Source organism: Cephus cinctus, unplaced genomic scaffold (assembly GCF_000341935.2).
Source record: "Cephus cinctus unplaced genomic scaffold, Ccin1 Ccin1_scaffold0662, whole genome shotgun sequence".
Taxonomy (NCBI): domain Eukaryota; kingdom Metazoa; phylum Arthropoda; class Insecta; order Hymenoptera; family Cephidae; genus Cephus; species Cephus cinctus.
Genome location: NW_014333291.1, coordinates 1 through 27,927, shown reverse-complemented (window position 1 = coordinate 27,927; position 27,927 = coordinate 1). Strand labels below are relative to the sequence as shown.

At 34.3% G+C, this 27,927-nt stretch overlaps 9 protein-coding genes and 2 long non-coding RNA genes across 21 annotated transcripts; 6 read left to right on the top strand and 5 right to left on the bottom strand.

The window, feature by feature from the left end:
* Positions 1–18: 18 nt before the first annotated feature.
* On the bottom strand, positions 19–5,520 carry LOC107269470 (ionotropic receptor 93a). Of its 2 annotated transcripts, XM_015743342.2 has the most exons (15): positions 5,379–5,520; positions 5,204–5,308; positions 4,970–5,128; positions 4,809–4,904; positions 4,571–4,720; positions 4,272–4,492; positions 4,041–4,202; positions 3,779–3,946; positions 3,473–3,709; positions 3,219–3,401; positions 2,825–3,055; positions 2,461–2,617; positions 1,807–2,290; positions 1,587–1,747; positions 19–1,272 (listed from the first exon to the last, which is right to left on the bottom strand). In XM_015743342.2, exons 2-15 carry the CDS (start codon positions 5,292–5,294, stop codon positions 1,175–1,177), a joined length of 2,598 nt encoding a protein of 865 aa, XP_015598828.1. In that variant the 5' UTR covers positions 5,295–5,308; positions 5,379–5,520; the 3' UTR covers positions 19–1,174. The 2 variants fall into 2 exon arrangements, with proteins under 2 accessions (XP_015598828.1, XP_015598829.1); XM_015743343.2 differs by lacking the exon at positions 4,970–5,128.
* LOC112494604 lies at positions 1,126–2,168 on the top strand. Its single transcript, XR_003060200.1, has 3 exons — positions 1,126–1,244; positions 1,357–1,543; positions 2,030–2,168. It is a non-coding gene; the product is annotated as an uncharacterized LOC112494604 (long non-coding RNA).
* Positions 2,181–2,953, top strand: LOC112494606. Its single transcript, XR_003060202.1, has 3 exons — positions 2,181–2,317; positions 2,401–2,566; positions 2,814–2,953. It is a non-coding gene; the product is annotated as an uncharacterized LOC112494606 (long non-coding RNA).
* Positions 5,299–9,901, top strand: LOC107269475. 3 transcript variants are annotated; one of them, XM_025086772.1, is made up of 3 exons: positions 5,299–5,318; positions 6,862–7,035; positions 7,232–9,901. In XM_025086772.1, exon 3 carries the CDS (start codon positions 7,283–7,285, stop codon positions 8,717–8,719), a length of 1,437 nt encoding a protein of 478 aa, XP_024942540.1. In that variant the 5' UTR covers positions 5,299–5,318; positions 6,862–7,035; positions 7,232–7,282; the 3' UTR covers positions 8,720–9,901. The 3 variants fall into 3 exon arrangements, with proteins under 3 accessions (XP_024942540.1, XP_015598837.1, XP_024942539.1); XM_015743351.2 differs by lacking the exon at positions 5,299–5,318 and adding an exon at positions 5,918–6,353; XM_025086771.1 differs by lacking the exon at positions 5,299–5,318 and adding an exon at positions 6,578–6,716.
* On the bottom strand, positions 9,635–10,846 carry LOC107269480 (uncharacterized protein C24H6.02c). The gene is made up of 2 exons (XM_015743356.2): positions 10,706–10,846; positions 9,635–10,621 (listed from the first exon to the last, which is right to left on the bottom strand). The coding sequence occupies exon 2, from the start codon at positions 10,587–10,589 to the stop codon at positions 9,948–9,950; it is 642 nt and encodes a 213-aa protein (XP_015598842.1). The 5' UTR covers positions 10,590–10,621; positions 10,706–10,846; the 3' UTR covers positions 9,635–9,947.
* LOC107269476 (charged multivesicular body protein 7) lies at positions 10,833–13,397 on the top strand. Its single transcript, XM_015743352.2, has 4 exons — positions 10,833–11,423; positions 11,501–12,519; positions 12,581–12,665; positions 13,124–13,397. The coding sequence occupies exons 1-3, from the start codon at positions 11,137–11,139 to the stop codon at positions 12,655–12,657; spliced, it is 1,383 nt and encodes a 460-aa protein (XP_015598838.1). The 5' UTR covers positions 10,833–11,136; the 3' UTR covers positions 12,658–12,665; positions 13,124–13,397.
* On the bottom strand, positions 12,765–17,004 carry LOC107269473 (modular serine protease). Of its 3 annotated transcripts, none has more exons than XM_015743348.2 (8): positions 16,850–17,004; positions 15,950–16,004; positions 15,483–15,878; positions 14,974–15,386; positions 14,662–14,886; positions 13,533–13,828; positions 13,133–13,466; positions 12,765–13,050 (listed from the first exon to the last, which is right to left on the bottom strand). In XM_015743348.2, exons 1-8 carry the CDS (start codon positions 16,890–16,892, stop codon positions 12,809–12,811), a joined length of 2,004 nt encoding a protein of 667 aa, XP_015598834.1. In that variant the 5' UTR covers positions 16,893–17,004; the 3' UTR covers positions 12,765–12,808. The 3 variants fall into 3 exon arrangements, with proteins under 3 accessions (XP_015598834.1, XP_024942538.1, XP_024942537.1); XM_025086770.1 differs by lacking the exon at positions 16,850–17,004 and adding an exon at positions 16,762–16,779; XM_025086769.1 differs by lacking the exon at positions 15,950–16,004 and having other exon boundaries at positions 16,850–16,999.
* A 231-nt stretch (positions 17,005–17,235) lies between these two features.
* LOC107269477 (tRNA pseudouridine synthase A) lies at positions 17,236–19,267 on the bottom strand. Of its 5 annotated transcripts, none has more exons than XM_025086773.1 (7): positions 19,128–19,244; positions 18,967–19,024; positions 18,480–18,856; positions 18,057–18,393; positions 17,730–17,985; positions 17,505–17,650; positions 17,236–17,429 (listed from the first exon to the last, which is right to left on the bottom strand). In XM_025086773.1, the coding sequence occupies exons 1-7, from the start codon at positions 19,177–19,179 to the stop codon at positions 17,360–17,362; spliced, it is 1,296 nt and encodes a 431-aa protein (XP_024942541.1). In that variant the 5' UTR covers positions 19,180–19,244; the 3' UTR covers positions 17,236–17,359. The 5 variants fall into 5 exon arrangements, with proteins under 5 accessions (XP_024942541.1, XP_024942542.1, XP_024942543.1 ...); XM_025086774.1 differs by having other exon boundaries at positions 18,480–18,860; positions 19,128–19,229; XM_025086775.1 differs by lacking the exon at positions 18,967–19,024 and having other exon boundaries at positions 18,480–18,860; positions 19,210–19,267.
* Positions 19,268–19,322: 55 nt separating this feature from the next.
* LOC107269479 (probable 39S ribosomal protein L45, mitochondrial) lies at positions 19,323–21,113 on the top strand. Its single transcript, XM_015743355.2, has 6 exons — positions 19,323–19,522; positions 19,642–19,959; positions 20,051–20,202; positions 20,421–20,469; positions 20,545–20,694; positions 20,784–21,113. Exons 1-6 carry the CDS (start codon positions 19,475–19,477, stop codon positions 21,036–21,038), a joined length of 972 nt encoding a protein of 323 aa, XP_015598841.1. The 5' UTR covers positions 19,323–19,474; the 3' UTR covers positions 21,039–21,113.
* Positions 21,027–24,339, top strand: LOC107269474. Its single transcript, XM_015743349.2, has 5 exons — positions 21,027–21,162; positions 21,620–21,866; positions 21,927–23,016; positions 23,092–23,761; positions 24,110–24,339. The coding sequence occupies exons 2-4, from the start codon at positions 21,648–21,650 to the stop codon at positions 23,745–23,747; spliced, it is 1,965 nt and encodes a 654-aa protein (XP_015598835.1). The 5' UTR covers positions 21,027–21,162; positions 21,620–21,647; the 3' UTR covers positions 23,748–23,761; positions 24,110–24,339.
* Positions 23,756–27,707, bottom strand: LOC107269472 (ATP-dependent RNA helicase SUV3 homolog, mitochondrial). Of its 2 annotated transcripts, none has more exons than XM_025086768.1 (14): positions 27,366–27,707; positions 26,807–27,039; positions 26,501–26,723; positions 26,262–26,430; positions 26,083–26,194; positions 25,863–25,993; positions 25,469–25,782; positions 25,248–25,389; positions 25,030–25,188; positions 24,776–24,955; positions 24,554–24,702; positions 24,374–24,495; positions 23,957–24,156; positions 23,756–23,895 (listed from the first exon to the last, which is right to left on the bottom strand). In XM_025086768.1, coding segments are annotated over exons 1-14 (2,205 nt in total). In that variant the 5' UTR covers positions 27,368–27,707; the 3' UTR covers positions 23,756–23,826. The 2 variants fall into 2 exon arrangements, with proteins under 2 accessions (XP_024942536.1, XP_015598833.1); XM_015743347.2 differs by having other exon boundaries at positions 27,235–27,706.
* Positions 27,708–27,927: the final 220 nt, after the last annotated feature.

Genomic DNA, 27,927 nt, shown 5'->3' with positions numbered 1-27,927 from the left:
GTGCAGAACGTCTTAAAATCTGCGTTACTATTTTATTTGATCCTTTTCGACTTTAATTAGGATTCCTAAGGCATTCCAGTGATTGGATCACAACAACGAGCAAACAATAAGTCCAATAGATATATTATATTCCAGCTGGAGTACCGTTCGAACAAGAATAACAATCATCTCATCTCATCTCGAGTCACGATCGATCTTTCTTTTTAAATTTTTTATCGATCTGCTTCTTACGTCATCTTTACTATTCACCTGGACCTTTTTATCACTGAATATATATATATGATCGATACTTAAGCACTGTTGTTATACCTGTTCTCACAATTCCTCAACTTTTTTTTCACGAGTCTCCAATCCTGATTGAACGATCGTTCAATCGAGCACCGGTAAATCTAGCACGTACAGTTTAACGTTCTTATGATTTCAATTCGATACGATCTTTGATGAAAAAGTATAAAAGTCAAAAAAAGTTTTACAGTTCCCTAACATCTCCATTAAGACGTACGATTATTTTTTTTTCGTATAATTTTGTCAATTCTTTTATCGTACACAGTAGCACGAATAAATTTTAAAATTTTGAATTTTTATTAATTACCGTTGATTTGCAATTTTTTTTTTTTTTTAAAATAACAATTAACCCTTCGAGAACGACAATTAAACTCTGTTTACAATGCTGCCGTAGCCAAGGCGCACTAATCGCTACGTAGTTGCCGTTTTCATTTATTAACATGCCCGTAACGCAATAAGGTGGCACGCCATGCGAAGACCTGGTTACGAGGTGGGAGAATCATTACCCGTTATGTAATTTCATGACTTTTACCACGGCGGTTCGTTCTATCGTTGCTAAATACATTGCGATTGCTGAACAATGAGCCTTACAATTATTTCGCACTGACAATTACCTAGGATCGCGCGAATCCAATTATTGGTACGACATGCTGCTGTCTATTTCTCTTACAGTACTACTGCTTCACGGGTCTTATCCTTACTACTTTGGTACTTAACGTTAGTGGCTCACAATTCCAATTAACATTTGCCGTCAGTAAAATAAACTAATGAGAACGAATTTTTTTATGTTTCCTCTCGTTTTCTGACATTTTATGTACCTCTTATTCGCTTTTTACAGACACATCATGAAATCGACGCAAACTTTGGACAGCAACGTTGAATTACTTGATCAAGGGACAAAAGGGCGTATCAACTTCCGTTCACTGGCAACCTTCCGTTTGTACCAACAGAATTCGCAGGTTAACATTGTCACTGCTAGTATGACTCCTGAAACGAAATATTTGTTCCTTTACATTTCAATTTTTTTTAATGTACGTAATCGTAGGTTAACAGTGATATTTAATGTTTCAGAAAACGCAATTACGGATGTGATAAATGATAGGATGATCATGCGAGGATGTCATCAACAAAAAGTGAAGTGTGTCAATGCATTTCGGATGTTGTACAATGATCAAAGTATGATTATGAAATAAAGACAGTTTTCCATGATGAATTACTCGGACGGATGCTGCGCTTATTGATCTGTCCATGAATGAAAGTGAGTTTGTTTTTGATCTCGTATTCAATTGTTACACCTTTACCTATAATCAGGACGAAAAAAATACCCTGCATGTCGCTCATGTTGACTTTGTGATTATTAGCTTCTTGATTGATGCCAGGACCTCCCCAGCATTTATCCTTGACAGGCATCCAGTCTGTTGTCCATTTATGAATGAGACCAGTCTCGTGCATTCTTTTGATTCTGAATTTGAAGAACTGATATATAGTTATTCCATAGGAATAGTTTGTTGTAATACTTACTCCTTATTAATAAGGGACAAGTATGGACTTCCTTGAGGCACGATCATGGCTATTGGCTCATCCATGAACTCCTCTGAACTAAGTGAATAATCGCACCCGCCGGTAGACAGGAGTTCGCGTTTCATTAAAAATCTTAACGAACTCCTCCAGTCAATTAAAATATGTGTCCCTGTGCGAACTCTTCTGATAATATCTTGATCCTCGGATGAATTATGTCTTTCAGCACCAGCCAATAATCTACTGTACTTTACTTCGTTGGCATCACGTAGATAATTCTCAAGGAAACTGCCATTGGGAAAGCCCCAAGTAACCTGACCGTCACGCAAAAGGAGATCATCCACAGAGGTAATCGAATCATCCATCCTTGGGAATGTTAAGAAGGCAACCAAGTTTCCGGAGTACGTTGCTATGACGACCATGACGAAAAGCCACCAGGTTCCCACAAGTAGGCGAGCACTATCTGCAGAAGGTAGCATCATCCCACCTGAAAGAGAAAGTTCCTTATGATAAGGTCATTCAATTTTAACGTTAAAGCAGTTGCAGGATTTGTATACAGGTGGTATTAACTGTTTGCAAATTTATGATTTTTTTTAGGAACGCCTGTACAATGATAATCAATAATGTTCTGCTTCGAAGAATGAGAAGGTCGTATACCTTGCTGAAGAAGGGCACCGTAGACATACCACGTACATTTCCAAGGTGAATTCAAGCCTGAAGCCACATGCACATTCATATGGCAAGGACTGAACTTGTGCACAAGGTACAAAATTGGTCCCATTATGATAATAGCAGCACTCAGGCAGGCCCAGGTCTAAAAGTACACAGTTAAGAATTTTGCACTATGCACTACTATATACGCTATAAACTGTGCTTCTCTTATTTCTTGGTAATTTAGTACTTCATGGCTTCGGTACTGATATGAGCGAGAATATTGCCAGTTGAATACAGGAAATAATTAATTGTAAGAAGTACTTAAGTTTTATATGAATTTTTACTGTGCTGTTAAGAATCTTCAAACCTCCTTGGTATATGGGGACATGAAGAGCAATGCCCTGGACAACTGTCTTGGTCTGGAAGCTAGAAGACTGTACGTCTGGATAGATACAGGTATTGTAAAGTTGACGAGAGTCTTCCGGTATTCGCTAATAGTATATACACATGCAGCCATTAAAACCTTTTTTGTTCGCACTAACTCTATCAAAGCATCTGGAACGTTATTGGTTATCGATGCGGAAACTTTGTCTATGGTCTGAAAAAGTGGAAACATTGGAAACAGTATTTATGTTGGTTAATATACCGGATTATTCAGTCCAAACGCATCACCTTTGGCGCCCCTACTTAGTTCTTATGATAAAATCATATTCAGCTGGTGCGTTTAAGCTGAATAATCGAGTACATTGAAATTTACTTACTTTTTGTAACATTTTAACATGACGAGTGTGATTGGCTATTTTGGTATCTCGTGCGTTCGTCGTCGTTACCACGGTGTATGTAAAATTTAATTTTACACTCAGATGCTTGATAATATTAAAGATTAATCCAGTATATTGAACTTCACCACTTTCAGTATGACTAACTATTTGCCAAGGTGGGTTCTGTAAGATTTTATTATTTTATTCTGTATCAAGTTCAATTTTTTTTTTTTTAAGTGCCAAGGTAAACTTACATGATAGGATACCATTGGCAATTTCTTTCCACGAAAACCGTGTTGCACATGTGGAAATATAACATCATTCATATTCAGTCCAATTCCAGGCGACCAAAATCCAGAATCAATAAGCTGTCCGATCGTTTCATTCTCACTTATGAATGACGTGCCCCAGGTAACTGTTGCTGTGATTTTCCATGATAAACACTGACCGCAGCTACCGCCATATATTGTTCTTTCCAAAGAAAGTTCCTTCTGTCAAAAATAATGGTATTTGTTAATCTTGTATGGCTTTGCACATATGATTTTGCAAAAATTACTTACAATCATATTTTCGATGATCTCACGCCGTCTCTCAGCCTTGGTCAAGCGAACGATCTCAAATTCTTCGTCAGTAACTTGCTCGTACAATTCAATTTCTTTGACATAAGCATTGTCCAAAGTGATTGCCAATGCTCTAATAATTTCTTTGCCATAACAGTCTAAATTAATCTGAATACAAAAATTATTTATTACTTTAGTATTACCTCATTGTGAGTATTTAAACTGACATATTTCTTTTAAAAAATGACGATGAATACAATACACTGCACGTTTTGTTTTTGTTTGTTATATTATAAAGGAAAGCTATGTTTTCCCCTTCTTCTAATAATTCGCTGAATGATGTTATATTAACATCTCTTTCGCTAGCATCATTTATGACATAAAGCCATTGACTAGATGTATTAACCATTTTCAAGGATCGTGCCTGCAACAACAAAATGCAGTGATAAGATGACGAAGAAGAAATTTTTTAACTTAATAAAAATAGGAATACCACTTCCATGATAACCGCAACCATGTCTGCTGTGGTGAAGACCAAAAAGCAATTTCCAAGTTGATCTACATCAAATCCGGAAAGTATATTCACTAGCTGCTGCCTACGAGCCCAATCAGTTTCTTTGTATTGAATTGCAAAAACTGATCTAGATGCTAACTCCAAATTTTTTTCAAACTCTCTCGAAAAGACCATGAGAATTCTGCTGATCGTATCTTTTCCTGAAATTACAAGCTTCTAGAAACATATCTATACTTGAATATATTTAATTTTTTCCAATATTCTATTTATAATTTTACCAAGGATTTGATCATGTAAGACATTTATTTTTTTCCAATTCAACGCCTTGCTCATCCTTAAATCCAAGAGAATTTGGGGCAACTCCTCGCCCGGTTGCATCATAGGTATACTTATTCCACCATTTTCCGGAAGTCGTGGGCAATCCGAATCTTTAAGGATGTTAGTGGTAAGAGATATGCATATCTAAGTGATATCATCTACCGTTATCCAGTTTAATATATTTCAACTTATACTCACCAGTTATTGCTAAATGAACAAGATGCTCCTTCTGCGCGATTTTAAATAACCGCCATGTTTCATCACACGTAACAATGGATAGCAACACAGTATAATCTTTGAACAATACAAATTTAATTGTAGTTAAAGCATAGTTGAAAATAAAAAAATTGTATCCCTACCTCTTTTGAGACTAATATCGACATTATGGAAGATATGAAAATCGATACTACTAAATTTCATATTATCCTTAACACCGTTAAATATAAAATTATAAACTTCTTTTGATGTCCAATCATAATAGGATTTATCCTTGAAGAAATTCTCTTCGATGATAACCGCTGTTGAAGATAGTGCAGTATGATTTATGTATTTGTTTAACTCGGGTGTCAAATTAATTAAAAATCAGAACATACCCATAGTAGCATTCGCAGTCGTGAGCGATGGAAAGTCATTGAATCCATACGCGATACGAGCACTGATAAACAGTAGAAGTACGAGAAACATGTTTTCCTGCTGAACTAAAGCACAGTATGTATTCTCACTGACTAATATACGGATATAATAATGAATAATTAATCACTTCATTACTTGGAATAATTTTCCATTATATTGCGTCTTTTTAATCCATTCTAGGCCACGTTATTGTACACGAACCAGCTTCGATCTCGATTAGAACAAAATGGATTGAAAAGGTCGGAATTCTAATAAATAATTACAATTCGATCGAATCTATAGGCTAGGGATGTAATCGAAACGCTCGCGTGTGATTGGAGTCTCAGAAAAATATTTTATTACAAAATCTTAAGATATAACAAGCAATTATAATATTCAATTCCGCTAATTAGTATTTTGTTGAAATGTTAACTATTAAACAAAAGGCATATCAATTTAAGGGCTCCGAAACGAGTGTCATAAAAGAATTAGTATCCAATTATTAAGTAGAAATTTGATAATTGTTTCGCTTTGAATTTAATACTAAACTAATATCAATTATCTAATACTGTTCTAAACAATGCTTCTATAGTCGGGGCTCTGAGAGTTCTTGACACGATGTTCATATCGTTCGTGATAATTCGGCTATCATCGTGCGTACAGAAATCGTGCGCTCCGCCGTGTCGAGAATCTGTTGTAGGAGTACACGCGCTCCGTAGTCTGTAGTCTGTTGGATATATATATACACAATACATGAAGTTTATATGTTTCCTGCTGTTCTCAACTGTGAAATATTGTGCCAAATAGTATATCAATGATTTATAGAAAATACACGTTTCTGTCTCACGAGTTGTCAGGATCCAGAAAATTACAATGGGTTGACTAGCTACGCTGAAACTGTCAAACGGTAGGATAGAGACAGTGAAAGAGCAAGTGAATGCAAAGGAGTGAGAACGCGAGGGTACAGTGGAGTGAAAGTGAAAAGATCCTTTTTTTTCGAAACAGAAAAGAAAAAGGACAGTGATAATTTTTAGGTTCGATCTACATTCTATACAAATCATGGAGCCCGAGGAGCCTTTGATACAAGGAATTTTATTATTTCCTCCACAGGGAATGCTTGGTCAGCTCAAGGTTGGTTAATTGTACGATAAACGGGATAGCTACTTTATATTTATCACAGCAAAAGGAAATTCATATCCTTTTGCCGCATGATATGTACTATCATATTTCTTGTTTGAAATCACCGACGAATGGGACTGTAATTAACCTAGAAGTTATTTAGAACTTTTGACGTTACGCCGATTAATGTCACATCCTTTTCAAGATGATGCGAAAGTTTATTTTGTCATTTATTGCGCGTGCTTAGGCTTTCTAATAATGCGAGAGTCTGTTAAATTATTGTGTCTTTAGCTACATGCATTATTTTTAGTTACCAAGTAACAATATATACTCAAAACTTTTATAGAGCTGTTAATCTTGACTACTGTTATAAAGGTTATTACATACTTTTAGTTTCTCTATACAATATATTAATTTTACTAATTTATATACTATATATCAACGCTTATACTAAACAATATTTAGTTTATGATAGTATTACATTTTTCTTTACTTTCTCTGTTTTCAATATTTGTTATAGAAAACATGGCATAAAAGGTATTGTCAACTTTTCAATGCTAGCAAGTATGGAATCGAACGACTGGAAATATATGATAATCAAGATGAGGCTGTGTTGCACCAACATTCTCCTCGTATCATCACACTGGAAGCTTGCGTTAAGATTGCACCCAGCAACCAATCACATGTTTTCACTGTGAGTAAAATATTGAATATAGTTGTAGCTAGAATAGTACTTGCAAGATTACATATGTAATAAGAGAACTTCTATGAATATGTATAATGAAACGAATATCATTGTATAGTAAATCATTTTTCCTTTTTATTTTCTAACAAGGAATAAGATGAAATCTCTTAAAAAATAAAACATCCATCTATTTTTTTTCTATTAGGTTGTTACAAAATCAGGTGTACATCACTTTGGTTGCTCCTCGGAGACAGATATGACCAATTGGATTACTGCATTTCAGTCAGTTGCATTTAAGGACAATATATCAAATCAAACTATAGAGGAAGACAATGATCTTTATTGCACAAGTGGACATAGTGTATTTTCTGTAAAAGTCGTTGAAACAATCGCGTCAAAACGTTGTGGTCTGGAGAATAAAAGTTATACGTTAATCGTGGCATCTGCAGATATGAAACTGATGGATGGGGAAGTATTGTTATATACGTGGCCATATAGATATATCAGAAAATACGGTTACAGAGGAGGAAAATTTACATTCGAAGCAGGAAGAAAGTGTGAATCTGGTGAAGGCTCCTTTCGTCTGGAGCACAGTAATCAGCAGGAAATATTCCGCTGCATTTATACAAAAATGAAATCTATGAAGAACACAATGACATTTCTCAGCTGTGATAAAAGTCCGAATATAGATTGCAATGATCTTCAATACCATGCAGCAATGTCTATGGAAGCAGGCTCCAGATCGCCTTTACCACCATCTCCAAACAGTTCTGCTAATCTGATCGATATAGACTTTTCAACGATATCCCAAAATTCACAGAAACATCTAAACTGTTCATCATCTAGTTTAGATTCTGTTTCCTTCATTAAACCACCACCACCAATCATCAAACCAAAACCAACAAAACCACCAAGAAAGCATATGATCACAGCATTGCTTGAAAAAAAGTCAGGAGAATCAGAATTTGCAGACCTATCAGCATGCGGTAAATGCAGAAGACTAAATTCATCGACCTCACCTGAACAATCAACGAAAAGCACCTGGGACACGACTTCTGTGGAAGAGGATAAACACAGATACGACCTGGTCGAAGTAAGAAACGCCGCATGGAAGACTCACGGAATTGATCGTGTTCCGCATATGGAAAGACCCAAGCCATTGAGTTCTAGTAACGTCATTAACGATGACGAAGGTGACGATGAATCTCAATACGAAACAATGCCACACTTTACAATCACCTCGCAAGCTTCAACGAAGAATAAAGAAACCCTTCTAGAAGGAATAACCCCGATCTCTCCTATTATACACAATAACGTATCCAGCTCGTCTGATCCACCTAACTACGATAAATTGCAGTATTTTGGCTCTACTCACAAACTGAATCATAATCCTGGATACAAGACTCCTAATATTCAGGGCAGTTCACAAGCTTCTCAATCTAATAGTAACACTACAGTTTCGATCCCTGTTCTCGAGTCTCATCCTTCCTGGAATGATTATGATTTTATTGATAATATGAGTTCCATTAGACTTGCCGATGATAGTCACCTCGGTTATGGAATCATTAGGAAAAAAACGATGCCTTCCGCCCCTAGCACATCTTCCACGTCGGCAGACAATGCTGTGAAACCCATCCATAAAGTTTACAACGAAACTGAATATGCAATCGTATCAAAACCTAAGAAAGTATAATTTAATGAAAATTGTGTGATCATTTGATATCACATAGATTAATTACATTAGGATATATTCCAATAGTGTGTAGCACAGGAATCGGACAATCTTTTTTAGTCGAAAATTGTGTGAGTCAATTTGTGACAGAAGAAATTTTTCTGTTTACGTTCCAATTATATTTCTTTTTTATTTTTAAACTTAATTCTCGACTGATCAAAACTCAGATCTAGTGCCTTATTAATATTATACAATTATTAATCTAATACTAAGTGATTAGTCAAACCAAATTTTACAAAATTTCTATCAGATCCTGTGCCTTCCCAAAATAATACGGCGTACTTAGTTATTCCTTGAATTGATTACAGGTTTCTATGTTTAATTAATTAAGTATAGGTATATATACATACACACACACAAAGAAATCACATTATTTTTTAAGTATATATTTTTTATTGTTTTTAGTTTTACACTTAATCAAAGAGTGGTGCATCACATACATATAGCTTTACGAATGGTAAAAAATTCTTAGAGATACGGTTCCAGGTGTGACCAAAGAATGACTTCTAAAGTTATAGCTACAGAAAAGACCATTGATCAATATTGTCATATCATTCGTTAAAGTGGATTTCTGTACGATATGTCATAAAATACGAAATTCCGTTGAGAGAATCTTATTCATAACATAAAATACAGGGCGTGTTGAGCTGTCAATATTCTTATATTAGCAATGGTTTTTCCATGAATGATATATTTTAAAAATCAAAGACGTATTCTATTATTAATAATAAATTTAATAAAATGAGTCATATTCATTATCCAATTGAAAATATAACGGATATTTTTTATCGTTAAGTTTACAGTTTTCAATATTGACAATTTTTATTGCATAAAACCAGATGCCAACCAATAAATGCAATGTATTCTTACATTTTATTATCAAGGAAATAAATCTGCTCTATTATATTGTGCCAATGAACAAGTTTTGCAACGAATGAATAACAATTTTGAATGATTTTATTATAATGATTTCAATAGTCTTCTGAAAGTGTTTTTGCTTACAAACTTTTTAATACAGCTTGAGATCTGTAATGTTTGTTTGAATCAGGCAAATCTTGTTCAACCTCCAGTCGAATAAAATATTACATCACTTTAGATTCTTTTAATATGTACAACAGAATGAATAAATTTTTTACTATCCTACAGCAAATTTATATATTTCAAAATGTAGTGTCACTCCAATATACTTTTACACAATTATTTTTTTATTATCATCATTACTTTGAGGTATGCTATCTTTTTTTACATTTATTTGTTCATCTTCCAACTTTGGTAAATCATCAGCTTTATCTATTATTTCTCTTTCCATTTCCTGCCTTTGTTGTTCTTTGATCTTGCTAAGTAATTCCTCGGTAACTATCTCAAAATATCCTTCATAATCATTTTGTACCTTGCGAACTTTTTCTCCTTTTTTTGCCAAAATATTTTCAATATTCATTTTGCCTTCTGTGTGACCAAACCATCCTAAATTGTCTGCAATTAGATGATTGTTCTTGCAGCCATCACAACGTACAATCACTATACCATTTGTATAAGCTAATCTTGAGATGATCTTATTGTTTCTTGATTTACATCGCTTACACACAAAAGACAGGTGAAGTTTTACTTCAAGTTTCCCTATTGCTTTCTTAGAAGCCGGTTCATTATTCGTCGTATCTTCTTCAGATTTAGGATTAGTGTCACTGAATACTCTTCTCTGTATTTCAGAAGTTGCGTAAAACTTATTATTTAGAATCTGCTGAACATTTTGGATGTGATTTGTGAAGTTTTGTTGGCTTTTGCAGACTGACATCCGGACTCCCAATCTCAAAGCACGCTGTAGCCATGACATATTGGACTATTTTTTTATTCTCTTTGATGATCCTGTCGAAAATAAATGTTATCGTGAATAAATGTAGTTTACAAGAAATTGTACATAAAGAATCAGGAATACGTTTGTAACCTCACCTGTAAGGAACGCATATTACTCCAGAGCAGAAAACCAGCTGATCCACACGTGTACATACAGTAAAATTATCTTATAAAGATTACCGGTTGTTGAGTATCATCTGGCATTATCTTACTGGTTCTTAAAATGTAAAACACAAAAGAAAAATAGAGTAGCTTTTGTATTGAATTATACGTTCCATTGAGGATAATATAAAAAGTCTTGTATTATTGCTAATAAAAGTGCTAAATAATCGTGCGCTATCGGTATACAATTTTTATTTAAAATTCTATGGAAATGAGCAAGTGAACTCATGAGTAATTTTAGAAAATCTTGTAACCTATGATTTTTATTAACAGTGACTTTATTTAAATTATATAGCAAAATATTTTTAAGAGTTTGCATTTCATGAATTAACTTTGCTTGTATGTGAAATTAACGAGAGTGAAAAATGGCAACGAATGAAGACTTGAACAATAGTTTACCACTGCCTGTTGATAAATTGCCAGAATGCTGGAATAAGGATGAAAGAATGAATTCATTATTTGCACAATTTCGAAATCGGTCGGTCAATCCTCAGGATTGGGATTCAAAATATACGTTCTGGAAAAATATGATATCAGAATGGTTGGGACATCAAATGCGCTGCAGCTTCTCTATTTCTGATCTTAATTTGGCATTCAAACGCAATGGTCGTATTCCTTTGTGCCTCTCTATTGTTGTGCAAGAACTTCATAAGTAAATATTCTTAATAATTGTATGTACATGCATTTAAATATATATATATATTTATTTATATTATGAATTTTTTGTAGAAATGGCGAAATCATATCACTTCCTGAGTTCTTGAAAGGACCTGCTGGTACTTGGACTGGTTGGGCCATCGATATATTGGTTAAAAAACCATTGATCTGGTCTTTCTTCAAAGTAAAGAATAGCATGTATGAGCAAAGTATAGACACAAATGCAAAGTTTGTGCATGTTAAAACAGTAAAGGAACTTGCAGAAATAATACTCACTACTTTGGAAGACACAGAGAATAAGTCTCTGATACCATTGTGCGAAGTAACCAAAAACTGTCAAGAAAAATCTCAAAATAAACATATAACGAATGAAAACATAAAACTGGCAATAATTTGGCTTCGACAAGCAAAAAAGGCAGCTTTCAGGGAAAACACTGTACAAAAGGATTCTGAATTGTTAGTGAAAATATCTCCTCAAGGAGTAACAGAAGTGACAGAAGTGGAAGAGGGTTTGTACAAATTGTTGAAGCAAGAAGAGATGCTCACTAAAAACTTGGAATTACTTGAGGTTGAGAAAAATGCTGTTTTAAAAAACGCTAAATCTTATCTGGCTAGCGGTTTACGCCAAGTAGCCAAAAGTTGTTTGCGCAAGAAAAAGGAGCTTGAAAAAAGCATTGAAAAACGTGCTGCAGCGTTACAAAACGTACAGATCCTCATTGCCAGAATTCATGATGCTCATTCGGATTCTGAAGTTATGACTTCTTACAAAACTGGATGCATTACTCTCAAGAAGAAATTAGAGGAGGCTGGCTTAACTGAAGACAGTGTCCGAGATACCATGGATGACCTGTCTGAAGTTTTGGAAGAATTCAAAGAATTGCAAACTGTATTATCGGAATCAGTCGAGCACATTGAATCTGATCATGAATTGGAGACAGAGTTGGCCGAACTTATGGCAAGTCCGTCGCTTTCTAATAGTTCAGCTGACACTTCTGTGGAAGATCAAAATAAATTACCATCACAGTCAGAAGATCACAAACTACCAAAACTGAATGATCTTGAACAGGAATTGATGTCTCTACATTTGCAAGGTAATTTTCACTGTCAAAATTTATATATTATTTATATCTATCCAATGCTTTAAAATTCTAGATATGCCTTCTCCGCCCAAATCTTCACGCTCCGTGCTTTCTACGTTAGTCAAGGAAAAAAATCCCCTAACATCATAATCTTAAACGTAAGTATGTTTATTTTACATGATACCAATACCAATACCAATGATACTGACTTATCCTCATTCATTTAACTGTATCAATGAAAGGCAAACACAAGTTCATTTATTTCTTGTAAATGTATATTTGTCATTTGCCTACAATAAATTTAAGAATTTGTATTACATGATTGAATAGGATTGTTATTAGCCATATTATAAATTACACTCTGTATCCATCTTGTGTGAGTCGAAACTTTGGTATACAATGAAAATGCATGACTATCGCAAGATCTTATTCCACCTGAAGTCGTTGTGCCCATCCCTACACTAACAATGCCACGCAAGTACCAAAGATTTTGTGTTTTGAAGACTAATCCACCGCCACTGTCACCGTCACAAACAGATGAACCTAAAACACAATTCTTATCAGAAATACATTTTTTGATAGAGTGAAAGTGTCCATCTCTTCTCTTTTATTACAGTTCACTGACCATTCGTGTATCCTGCGCAGAATTTGTCAGCTGTGTTAAATTTCCTGTTCTCTAATGGATCGCTGGACGATATGCATTGGCTATATGGGATATACGGTACAGTAATAGATTGTAAGACGAAACTGGAATCTGCGGACTCAGTTCTACCGAATCCAGCAACTTTTCCATAATTTCCGTACTCCAAAATGGCGATATCATCACCTCTGTAGTCTAGACATACGGGGGCAACTACAGCCGAAAATATAAATGGTTTTTTTAATTGCAATATTGCAATATCTAGTGCATAATTTCCACCCAACCCTTGGTACTTGCACATAATGTAAATATTTTTCACCTGAAAAGAAATTTTCTGTTAATACCGCAATCTTCAATTTCTGATATACTTCAATATTCAACGGACCTCAGAAGTCTGTACAAAATTTTGATTGTTGTATATGCTGTCGTAATCTCGAAAGAGATTTCCTGCTGCTACTAGAAATTTGTTGGCGTCCTCTACTCGAGAATTCTGTTCATCGAAAACACAATGAGCTGCTGTGATGACTAAATTTTCCTGGATGATAGTTGAACCGCAAATAAATGTTCTCTTCTCATTTTCGCGAACAGTTTTGTATAAAGTAGCATGCCAAGGAAAATCAGTGATGTTTGGTCTTACGCCATTTACGATGAGTGGTTTCAAATCAGTAATACCTCCACATGCTAAAATACATATAAGTACATTGAAAAGCTAAAAATGCTCAAATTATATCAATTCACATAAATAAGCAACAAGCTGTACTGAAGTAAGTAATAATACAACAAAGAGTGATTTTATGAAATAAATTTTTAGAAAAACCGAAAGAAGATTGATCACAATTATCTTATTCAGAGATAATCCACAAATCCCTGCAACTAGGAGCTGAAGTTTAATTGGAAAAAGAAACTTTTACAGTCACTTCATCAAACAGGATAAATAGGAAATAGAATCTACACAGTGTTTTGTTGCAATAAATTTATTAAACAAAGTATTTGGATTTTAAACTTATAATAGAATCATAATGCACATTCAATAAATAAAAGCCGTTAAATGCCGTGATAACCACTGCAATAATTCAACATTAATATTCAAAGAAAATTCTTCCTTTGCTAGATCATTTTCTCTAAATTTCTCCTACAGAATTGATTATTTGTACTATGTGCAAAATCATCAATGGTTTTATAACAGGGATGTGAATTATCTCCATTAAACAAAAATAAAGATATATAAATTCAACTACTAAACAACTAAAAATGTACCCTGATATTCCGTTTGTTCTAATGTAACTATGATAATACATTTTACGTTTCTATTTTTACTTTGGGGAGTGGCTAATTTTGGCTAGGACGACCGAATCGTATATCAATATCAGGCGCATACAGCCAGTTATTCGTATATATAACAATTTTATCTGTTAATATCTGAATAAGGGTGGAATTAAAGTTTTGTTTCTCCCCGTTGTTATTTTGTACCGTCACTGTAGCACCCGGAAACTGAACATTAACCGATAACAGACCTGGAACACATTGGATGGGAGTAGGCTCCCAGACACCGTTATCATTGCATCTGACGTATTCTCCTTGATTAGAGAGGTGTGCAGGAACACCTTTACGATAGCTACTACGACACTGAAGTGCTGCTGTAGTTCCTGGTAAAACAGGAGCTCCACACGGTACACTTTCAGATCCGTATGAACATATAGGGTCCGTTGAAATTGTATTGAGTGCTTCACATCTAATTTCTACAACAAAGAACAATTTATCATTAACATTCTCGAGTTAATATAATATCGAAATTCTATATGTATCAGATAAATCTTAAATCTTACCAACGCATGTAGGCACCTTGGACCATTTCCCTTCATAGTCACAGTAAACGTCCGTAGATCCTTCAATTTTATATCCAGTGTTACAGCTATAAACAATTCGTGATCCACGTTCTAGTTCAGTTCCTTGCGAGATGTGACATTCTCGTTTATCAGGACATTGCGGTCCAAATAATTTCCATTGTCCATTTGTGGGTTGCAATGGCGCCATACATCCCAATGGCCGTGGAGTCCAGGTTGGAGTGACTATTGTCGGTCTTGTTGGTGGACTGATGGTTGGACGAGTGGTTGATGTTGATCCTTGACACATCAAAGGATCCTCATCTGACTTATCAGCACAATCATTTCTTCCATCGCATCTTTTATTGCCATCGATACATGCGCCATACTTACAGCGAAACACTACGCTCGGACAACTACAATCGCAACGAGCATTCATTAATGAAATTATTTTCCTTCAGTCTCAATTTATAGTAATAATCTGTTTATAATCTGTTTGACCAAATACTTACATAAAAGAACTACATTTAGCGTATGTCTCGTCAGATCCATCATGGCAGTCAACATGACCATCGCATAGCAGAGTGTCATCGATGCATTGACCATTATCACATCTAAATTCATTCTCGGAACATTCGGTATTATTTATAGGATTTCTTGTTGAACTTCCTGAACATTGTGATATCAACTCATCGCTATCATCTACACAGTCGCTTTTTCCATCGCATTTTAAATCTCCGTCAACGCATGCTCCATACGCGCACCGAAATGCAAACGGAGAACACTTCATCTCTGGACCGGAACATGCTGCCTGAGTTTCATCAGAACCGTCTTTGCAATCTGCTTGTCCATCGCAGAGTAGTTCGCTTGCTATGCACTCTCCATTTTGACATACGAATTTATTTGGACTATAGAAAAACATGTATATCAATGAATACACGTCGAACAAGTCAAATAATATTTTACTAAGTCAACTCACCCGCATATTCTATTTCTTCTTGATAAAGTTTGAGCATACCCAAGTCTGGCCAATGCTACGTTCGCATTGAGAAACGGATAATGTTAATTTCATGCTTTTATCAATTATCGGAATATTTTTTCTTACTGTTTTATATTACATAATATTCGTTGACATAACATTAAACGTCTTTGGTAGCATAGTAAATAAAAATTGTAATTTCATTTCTTGTGGGTTCACGGTCATTGTATTGTTGTGTGTGTGTGTGTCTGTGTGTGTGTGTGCCCGCGCGCGCGTGTGTATACCGATCGTAAAACCGGTTCTGTCAGATATCTGAAATACCGTATACTTTATTCTTACTTTATTATTTAGGAAAAAGACGCGCGATAAAACATACTACATCTCAAATGGAATTCCCCGTTTCGTCTTGGCGACGCTACGAAATTTCCCCAAGAATACGTCATTATACAACTCTCCTCGAACAATATACTTATGTATATGTACGTATGCGCTATGTTGCTACACGTTATTCTCCTATGCTGTTGATTTGACCCCTGATGTTATCAGTACATTTTTTAATCATTCGTTAACTAATTTTATGAATTATTTGCGCAACATATTCACCGCGTCACTTGTCTGTCAGACAAACAGTTATCCCACTATGTAAAATTTTGGAATTCCCAACGTGTATCAGCAGGGGAAAGTCATCAGTACCAAGAATATTGTTTTCATAATTACGATGTCACGCATACGCACAATTGTTGAACTTCTTAGAAATTTTGTGACCATTTATACACCATTTTCCGTTCATAATTTGTTAATAATTCACATACATTACACGGTTGGACCACCTTGTTTTATTCCATTCTACGTCAATGAATCGTACAGGTATGAAAAACGGCTTTTGTGTCTCACACTCACCACAAATTAATATAAAAATCCCGGTACATCGCTCAATCTTCATTATAGCACTAGTTGGTACTTCAAGGCAAATGATGACTAACAGTTCTTCACTCTTCACTTGTTGAGCGTAGACTGTCGCACGCTAATCTGGTATTAATGAGAAAAGGCATGCTCTCTCTATGGATACTATATATATTCTTCGATATGTTAACGTGCAATACATGACTATTTTTTACATGAATAACATGCATAAGTCAGACTTCATCTCTTTATCTTGATTACTATTACTACTTGATACTATTGGCGCAATCGTTATTAAGAATAAAATAATTATTTGCAAAGATTAGGGAGACGGAAGGGATAACGCTTATTCTACTATAAAGAATTTTTAATAAATATTGTGATATAGATGGTAGTTGTAAATTTATTTTATTTGTAAAATTCATTCGCCTCGGAATTAAGTCGATTTTATTGGTCCGTTAAGCGTTGCATCCTATGCAATAATGCATTAACATTTAGTTGATTACACTATTCGTTAAGATGCTTTTCTCGAAAGGAATATGTATGCAGAGCTAACGTTGCCAGCCAATTTAACGTACTATGGTAATGGTTAAGGAGATTATAAAATTGGATGTTTATAGTCGATTTTATAGAAGTTTGCATAAAAGGATACATTTTCTCAGCAACTTCCATGTCTACGATGTCTTTGAAAATGTAATTCTTTTTGAATGTATTAATTTCTTCTTTGCATTCCAGCCAATCCAACTTTTCATGAATGCCATCAGCTCCATATCTCTCATTGTAATTGTCATAATGTATCTGATAGAGTTTGGAAGGTTGATCATTGATAAAACAAAATGTAACACCGGCTGGTCAGCATCATTAATTAATATATTACCTGATTCAATACCAAGCCTAAACTTGGTGCAATTGGTAAATCTATTCTTTTAGCCTTAAACGCTTGCTCGAAAGATTCTTCCGTTGCAATATTTCGTACCATTCCTATAACTAATGCTACCATTTTTCTAATTTGGTGAAGCATAAAACTTTGACCCTTTATTTCAAGTGTTATGAATTGCATATCTTTTGATATGAATGGTTCAGAACAGGTGCATTCCATTATATATCTCTTTGCACGTGGATCTAATGGTTTCCTGTACGCAGAATGAGATACTGAATATATATATCATGCTAAATAATATCTATTACATTTAAGGTAACTTACACTTTTGAAGTAAAGTTATGAAAATTATGCGTTCCTTCGTACATCTTTAGTACCGACTTTATTCTTTCAACGGTTTCTGTTGATATACGATATTCATTAAACGGTTTTCCATCTATAATTGACAATTTTTCTAATCGTTCTTCCAAAACGATATATTCTTCATCTTGTAAAATATTGGGTGGTTCTGGTGCAAATGCATATGTGGGCAGAGTATATGTATACGTTCGTGCGTCGCATTGAGTTTTGCTATTAAATCCTTTCGTGACACGTTTTATACCAAAAATTCTAATTTCGTTTGGAAGAAATATGTTTATATCGTCCTTAGATACTTGCTCAGCTTAAAGAAAACAATTATAGAGTTAGACATTAGTGCTGTATCATGTATTACTTTCAGCAATATATTTCCATGGACTGTATTCTTACGTAATTTCAAGGAAACAATTTGCCTAGCAGCAGAAACACCTTTATCAGTACGTGCTGCTCTCTGAAATTGTATTGTCTGTATTGTTTTAAATGCTTCTTCATTTATTAAATTTGCTTTGAACAAGGCATTTATTAAATCTTCCTCGATAGTTTTCATTCCAGGATTTCTTTGCATACCAAAATATCCCTTTCCAAGGTAGCCCAACAATATGGCATAATTCTTTTTCTTCACTCTTTCGGTTGATACTGTTTTTTGCTTTTTAAGCAAATTCTCATCATTTTCTTCTACCAGAGGTCTTTTATTGTTTTGTTCAGATACAATACTATCTTCCATAGTCACTTTACCTATGTTAAGAGACATTTTACAGTGTTGCGTACTACCTGAAAAAAATGTTTAATAGTAGCTACAGTAAATAATACTCTCTTAAGGAATAAATTACAATTATAAAATACTATTAAATTTATTGTATGTACTGAAATGAAATACCTAATACTATTTTTCGTACAGAAATAAAGTTGTATTTCCACATGAACATAGCAGAAAACTATGTAAAGAATCATAAAAGGTTATGCTTTACTGTACTGTAATTCACCAGTTAATAATTTCAATGTATGACAAGCATATTGTATACATATAGCAGTACTCACAATAAGAGCACAAATTATTAAAAAATCCACAATGCTTAATTAAACGTAGCATTGAAATGCCGTAGAAATATATACCAATTACCGAAAGTAGTAACCACACGGTTGAGCATAGATGAACATATGCTTTAAGATAATTTTCAATATATCTCAAAAAGCATGTATATTGATTTACTTAAAGACTCAAAATTATCTGAAGCATCATCTAGATGTATCTAACCTAATACGAATGTGGCGAACAGTAGGAACTGTGATCTAGCCGGAGAATTTCGTGAGTTAAAAAAGAGGAAATTGTAACTGTAATAAAAGGATTAAATACGAAACAACTTTTTTGGAACTATTAGAATAATATGGCAAGATATACAAGTGGCATATCTACTGTTATCCGGGTTCTTCAGGTACTATCACTCGTTTAACTTAGGTTACAGAATCAGCTTAAAGTTTAAAATGTTTTTATTTTTGTAATTATAATGTTACTTTTTTATTATACGATCAAATCTATTGTATAATATTTCAGAATAACTCATCACTATTTTCAATACCTGTTAATCACAGTGGATATAATCTTCAACATGTACGTGGTATCAATAAACATTGGAACCCCAAATGGAAGAAATTTCGAAGGGAAAAAGTAATTAAAGTCAAATTACCAAATTTTGAAGAATCAGATGAAGATATAAGCGAGGAAAAGACTCGTAGTAAGATGAAAGAGTTTGGTGTATTACCAAAACGAATATGGATGGAAAGGCCAACTTATATCAGTTGTACAGGAGGAATTTTTGAAGCTTATGTTCCGCCAGAAGGTGATGGCAAATTTTCAGCAATCAGTACAACGGTCAGTTCCCAATAATGTAATTTTTATAAATTAAAATTTGTGATAGTATACAAACACTACTTTAGTAATTATACAAATATTACATTTATAGGGCGCTAAGCAAAAATTTGAATTTGTTGAGAAGAAAAGTAAATCATACATGGCTATAAGAAAGATCAGAGATTTTGAGCCAGAATTTGATGTTCGTGATTTTGCTGAAGAGGCACGAGAGATTTATATAAAAGCGCATGAAGCATTGTCAAGGTAAAGCTATTTTATTATATATATATATGGCTAATTGTATTAGAATCAATTAAAATTTAACTCAGAATTAAATACCCAATCCGGTCACATGATCAGTCAATGTTGTATTTAATCCTTAGTTAAATTTGAACTGATGTCAATGTAATAAACTTATAATATATATTTTTAGTTCTTATAAACTTTAAACCAATAAAAAACTTACGTTATCTTCTCGACAGAAAAGACAAGCATGCACTGAGACAATATATTACTGAAAGAGCATACCCTGTAAGAGAAATTCTTTTATTAAAGTTAATATTCAGTCATATTATATAATAGTAACCAATAATACGTTTCATTTAGGAAATGTTGTACAATGCTATGGACAAAACCATTCACTGGAAATTTCTGCAATCACTTGAGCCACCACGTATTGTTCATGCAAGATCTACACATGTAATTACAAAATCGAACATTTTTTCTCAATTAACTGTTCGTTTTCACAATCAGCAGGTTAGCAATATTTAAAAAGTATTTATTATAAAACTAAATATAAATGATATTGATTGATGCATACTAACATCATATTATTTTTTGATCAGCAATTAGCTATATACGACCGATTTGGACGTTTGATGTGCGGTAGTGAAATTTTAAAGAAAGATGTACTAGAGTACATTGTGTTTGAGAAGCATGTGGCTAATGAGTATGGTCTTTGGCGTATCCATGCAAAAATTATCCCACCCTGGATGCCACCATCAGAATTTGGTGAAAGAACATATGTTCAGGAACCTGAAGAGGAGGAAGATCTTGCTGCAGTGACAACTGAAAAGAAGCCTGAAGCACAGGTCGTGTGATAGTATATATTTTATAATCAATGTAGATGAAAGAAGATATTTGTTCACACAATAAATTGAACAAATTCATGTGAACCTTACATATTTCCTCAAAATCAACAATCTACATGATTTCCTCTACAAGGTACTTAAAGTTGAACTAATTGATTGATATTTACAATTCTGAATACTTAACAAATCATCAAATAATCAATCCATCATCTTATTCATGATACAGCGACTCCTATTTCGTTTGGAATGTACTTCCGGAAATGTGTACCAAAGTTCGTCCGGTTAACAGCAAACAGATGTGCCACTGGCGGTGTACCAAATTGTTGATGCATCAGCTGCGAAGTTTCATTATTTCGTAGCATTTCATTAAATATTAGTTGTAAACTAGTCATTTTAAAAGGCTGCGATTTCGTACATTGCGATCAATATACCTCTCCCTGTTCGTCGTTGTTTTCTTTTGAAGAAATTATGCCTCAAAATCATATAACCTATCACACGAGTTTTTATTTATATACTCTTCGGGTTTATAACTCATTTTAAAAGTTAATTGTGAGTGAAAACGTGTTATTACAATTATTTGTAACAATTAGGATTGTGTAGTAATACCAGAGAGGGAAAATGACACGAAAATGTGTACTTTGTAAAGAGACGAATTACAGAAATTCGTACAGTTTCTTTTCGGCTCCCAAAGATCCAGAGACACGTAGAAAATGGCAAGAGGCAATAGGTATTGATAACTATGCTGTTAGTGATGACACATATGTGTGTAGCAAGCACTTTCATCAAAATGATATAATAACTCATTGGGTCAGTGGGGTCCCACCCCATGTAATAACAGTAAGTATTTTTAATGAAACCAATGATACAATGAATATTAATTTAATTATTACTTTCTAGATTAAGTACAAAAAATGTAGGCTACGGCCAGGTGCAGTTCCAGACCTTGATCTGGAGATGAACGATAACACAGAAGATATTGATATGGATCAATACAATGAATTTAAAGTGAATAAGGAAACTTCATCTGCCCCTAAAAGAGAGCATACTAACAATATCAAAAAAGTCTTTACTATACCTAGAACTGATGAAAATTTAGATCATGATTCAACAAACTATTGTAATTCCAGTACGATTGAGAATGAAAATTTTCTTGACACTGAAACCTATGAACCACATTATCAAGGAGAAATTGAATCCAGTAAGTCATCCTCGTGTAAAGACTCTTCACAGGAGTGTACAACCTTTGTGCTATTAGAAGATCTCAAGGAACATGAAATGGAAATAGTCAAAGAAGAATATGCAAATGTTCAAGAATTATTGTACGAAGAGAATAATGGAGAAGATAATATACTATATATACAAGGAACATCACATCATGAATCAGGCCAGTCAGAGCCAGAAATGATTGAGCAGAGTTCATCATATTCCAAAGCCTCGAACAGAATGACAGAATATTTCTCAAAAGAAAGTGGTATTATTATCGATGATGATACATCTACAGATATATGGGATAGAGATTCTCGTAAACACAATTCCTATGCACAAAATCAACCTTTAAAACTTGTATTGAGTACAAAAGAAGATAATGTTAACGACCAAATACTACACAATTTAGATAAAGATCCGTTAGAATCTCACGATGGAACTGAACATTCAAATGGGCAAATTGACATAATGTTATTCGAAGATTTACTGGAAGTCTATACAGAAGTGGCTCTTCCTCGAGGGTGGTCGTTTACTGTAACATCAAAAGGGCATGGTACAACAGTTGTGTACCTGTACATGAATGTAGCAACAAATGGGGTGCCATTTGTGGAAAAGCAAGTCTACATAAAAAGTGACATGGTGATGCGTTGTGGAGCTGTAAGCAAAGAAGTCAATCCATTTATCCATAATCTTGTTCGAGAGGGAAAGGAACTTCAGGTTCAGACACTATCTGACATAGAAGAACTGATTGAGGAATTAGATCAAAGGGTAGTATGCGAAGGTATTTATTCAAAATTCTCCATATACATATTTATCTCAACGTTTACTCATTCTGACTAAGTTATTTTCGAAATAGGCAGTTCAAGTATAGAAGGATTTGAAGAAATAAACAGTGCAGTGGCATCTCGAGATGGTGGTAAATGGAGACATAAATTATGTCCAGTCATCCTGAACAATGGCTCTACAAAGTGTTCAAAATGTTCTACCCTGGGTAACGTTCTAGCACGATGTAAATCCGAAAGCAACACTGACGACGCCTCTGTAACTCTCTTAAGAAAACAGAGAAAGATAAATGCACTGCAGAAAATGCTAAGGAAGCTGGCTAAACGCAATCAAAGATTCGAAGTGATGAGGGCGAATTTTAAAGACAGGTTCAGGGATCTTTTCTCTGATCCACAAAAGACTTTTTTAAATACTATAGACTCTTTGAACATGCCAGAAATTCAAAAGCTTATGATGAAGGAGTGTCTCAAAGCAAGTGCTTCCGAAAGTAAAAAGGATGTTAGGTATTCTGAAACCTGGGTCTTTCTCTGCCTCCTTTTATACGTTGAATCTCCACGAATGTACAGATACATGCTGCTTAATAATTACATGACTTTACCATCTATGCGGATAGTGCGAAGATACTTACGTCAGGTCAAAAATGATCCTCAGTTTTATAACTTGTTTCAACGTACTGTTGAACCTTTTCAACCAATTGAAGGAGAAGAGGATGTGAAGGAACTGACGTAGAGCCAATCTTCAAGGTTTTTATAAATTTTATTCTTACGTTTTGGCATTTTATATACACAAACAGAAATCAGTCACTGTCTCATGGTTTACGCTTTCGCCTAATTTTGGTTGGCGAAGAATCTGTGTTACTGTGATCATCTCCATTTTTCTACAAATCAAGTTGACAATTAATAGTCATGTTTCGTTATTTGATTTTTATTTTTGCTTACTGCATTAGTCCATTCGCGTCGCAATTCTTGTAGCATATTTGGAGTTAGAAGACCTTGTGCTAGCAATCTTTCTGTCAGTCTACCACGACCTACGACGTTTGCGCCAGAATCTTTTTTGATGCCTCTGTAATAATGTTGTTTTTGTGTGTGTAGCTGGAAATTGTCTTCATCAGGAGCTGCTGCTGCCCCACTGCTGACACCTATATAACAATATAATTATGTAAGCAATCATTGTAAATACTAAGCAATTTATGTGCAAGTATTGTGATGCTCTTGAATGGAATGTATCATTAGAGAGAGACTGAACTTGAAATCGTGTATTAAAAACAACATATTGACGCCAATCGGCTGAATTGAAATATACATAGTACTTCATCATATAATGGTGCAATATGTAATACAAAACAATAATATTACCTGTTTCTGAATTTTTCAGTAAACTAGTAAGTCGAAAAATACCATCCTGAATGACTGCATCCAGTTCCCTTTGCATATCCCTTACAATATTGGAATCGGGGAATAAATCCATGAACCGATAGCTGTAAAAAAATGTATATAATTTAATATTTAATATCAATTAGGATTAAAATATATTACCTTAACCAAAGGTAGATATCCAATACATCAAAGACAGCTTCCAGATGAACTAAATCAAGAATGGTTTTTGGTGCAGTCAGTGGCCATCCAATATTTTGACACAACCAACTGAATGTTAAAGCATCATTTTGACTGTACTGACGTGCAAACTGTAAGAAATTCTCGCGTTATATACGTTCATATCTTTATTATAGAACTTTTTAGTATAGAAATTTAAGTTACCTTTAGGAACATTGTGCATACAAATGGCATTTTTTTATTAATTGGCGCACAACAAAAGACGTATCGTGCACGAAGTGGCAGAGGTACGTGTTGTATCATGTCGGCAAGAAACTTGAAATCCTCTATGTTGCACATAAAGTATAATGAATCGTCAACTGTGCACAACGAGACAAAAATATCCTTAAAAGTCAAAAACCATTAAATACGGTCGATTAAATGTTATAATTTAATGAGTTAAAGTATGAGATGCTCACCATGAGATTAGATAAGGGAGAATTAGGTAGATGATAAGCATATAATTCTATTTGATCGGCTGTTGGATGTAAACCTGCTTGTGTGATAGGTTCAGGTGCCTGGGTTAGTAGATTTTTCAACGTATTCAAATCTTCTGGTTTAAATGTTGTTACAAAGCCCTAAAACACATCCTAGTAAATCAATGTTTCGTTTATTTTGATTGATATTGTTCACATACTTTTTCCCATTGCGTTCCGTAACGACCAGCACGTCCTGCTATTTGTAATGCAGATGATACAGATATAGTGTCCATTTCTTTTTCTCCCTTTTCATTAACGGTCGGTTTAATTAGTGAGTAAAAAATGATTCTACGTATATGCCTGTAATAACAACGTCTACTTTATACGATGCATCACATATAATTAGTTCGTTCATAATATTGATGTTTTGAGTATTTACAAATTCAGGCCCATTCCAATGGCATCCGTAGCGACGAGTACTTTGCAAGGATTATTAACGTCATTGAATTTTGCAGCTTGTGCCAATTTAGTACCTGGTGGTAAGCTACCGTATATTACTGCCACTTCAGTTCCTTGCGCCTCTATTCCACGAGATACCGTATATATATCATTTTTACTGAAGCAGACTATGCAGTCTCCTGGTTGTACATTGCTTAAAGAACACAAAGCAGTATTTTCTACTTGCAATTCTGTTAATCGTTTGTATCTTCGAACTTCGACGTCCTCACCCGTCGTCGTGCATAGAGAATTCACCTGATGTAATGAAGAATTAGAGCTGATAAATTTTCTTGAAACAAAATGATATAAAACAAGAAAGTCTTCTATTAGTATACCAGGTCGATGGCACCAGCTTCACCACAAAGATGAATCTCATCAGCAGGAAGTCCAAGAAGAGCTCTGGTCCATGCCCAACCTCTTCCTTGATCTCGCATTAACTGAATTTCATCTATGACAGCTACTTCATCTGTATCGTTCAAAATAGAGGATATTAAACTATGTGATATCTAGATGATTTAAATTTAGTTTTATAATGTTTAGTACACAAAGACATACATGGTTGATTTACATTAACCATTTCTACTGTAGAAGACACGTGATTAGCAGGATTTAAACGGTCATTTGCAAATTTCCTTTCTTCACCTGTTACCAGATCACATGGGACACCCTGAGAATTGTTTATAAATAGTACAAATTATACAATTGACTTACAGACGGCGAATAAAGATACTAACTCTCTCATTTGTTTTTTGAAATACTTCTGTTGCTAGTAATTTCAAAGGACCACAATATACTCCGCTTTTAGCAGTCATAAAACGTTCAAGTGCGTGGTAAGTTTTTCCACTATTTGTTGGGCCAGCATGAAATACTATTTTTCGTGTTTTGGCTCTTGCAACTGGGTACCTGAAAATAATTCTAATATAATGTAGAAACTTGGATAAATTTAGGAAAATACAACAATGTATAACTTTACCAATTAGCTGGACTACGTAGATCACTTATTTTTTTTAGATCGTCTAAACATTCGATATGTGGAAACATTTGTTTTGCATGTCGTATGAAATATGGAAATATGTCAGCAACATGTCCAGCACCCTGAAGAATGTCACTTATGACCACATGAAGATCTACAGGGAGTGATTTAGTTTCTAGACAATAACATCTAAAGCTTGTATAAGCCTGTTGTTGCAGATAGTCTAAGAAATAAATAAATTCCATTTTAACACAGTCCTTATTAATTAATACTACACTCCATGCCAATTTATAACTAAATAATTACCATCCAATCCATATTCTAAAGCTAATGCTTTGATCTCTCTTTGTTGTAAGAATTTGTTTAAAATTTTCAATAAATCTGCCTTTCTCAATGTTCCAGCCAATTCAGCTCCTACGTTTATGTCATCTGGATTTGATTTAATAGGAACTGGTTGAAAAATCGATGATAAATTTGAACTACTGTCATCCTTTTTCTCTCTGTATGGCTGAATTAAATAAGATGCTGATCCAGATATCCTACACAATATACTTATGAAAATATCATATTAAACTTATTTCGCCATTCATGCAAATCGATAAGAATATAATAATCATTCATGATAATATTACAACAGCATTTGACATAGAAAAAGATAGTCAATGAATTATATATACAAGAACTTTTACAAATAATTAGTGTATAATCTTTAAATAAAATCATATAAAATTAACCTGTCTAGCAAAGAAAGCTTGAATAGAGAACTTCTTAGCAATTTCGGAATGCACCGCCTCGTTGGTATCATTTTTTATATTTAATATCGTTCAGCTATTGTGAAACTTAATAAGACCATTAATTACTCAACATTTCAAAATCTCTATAAAATCACGTTGAGCTACGTTTATACGATTATAAAAACATTAGAGTCCCTCAACTAAGAGTCTGGATCACGGTCTGACATAACGCAGAGGCCGCCATATTTTGACTAGCCCCAGGAGAAAAAAAATGTAGAACTACTTTTGACCGAAAAAGAAACAGAGATGAGTAGGGAGATGCACAACGCTACGATTTTAGGCGATACCAAAATCACTAAATCGTAACGGTAAGTCTGGAAGTAGGATATGATGATCATCGCCACCGTCGACAATGCTAATCCCATTGTAGCCGGGCAGAGGTTCTTCGCTACCTCACCGCTGGTTCCCGAAGCAATACTTAGAACGAGACCGGGAACTACAGACCTTCTCAAGAACTATTGAAAAAGCCTATTGTTGAAACAATTTTATGATATTTTTAAGAAAGTGGGTTGCCAACTTGACACCCGTGTAGCACCCCAATAATTAAAAAACGTTTCATCAATAGGCTTTTTCAATAGTTTTTGAGAAGTATGATAAATCAAAGTCTATGTAGGCTAAATCAAAATCTCGCAG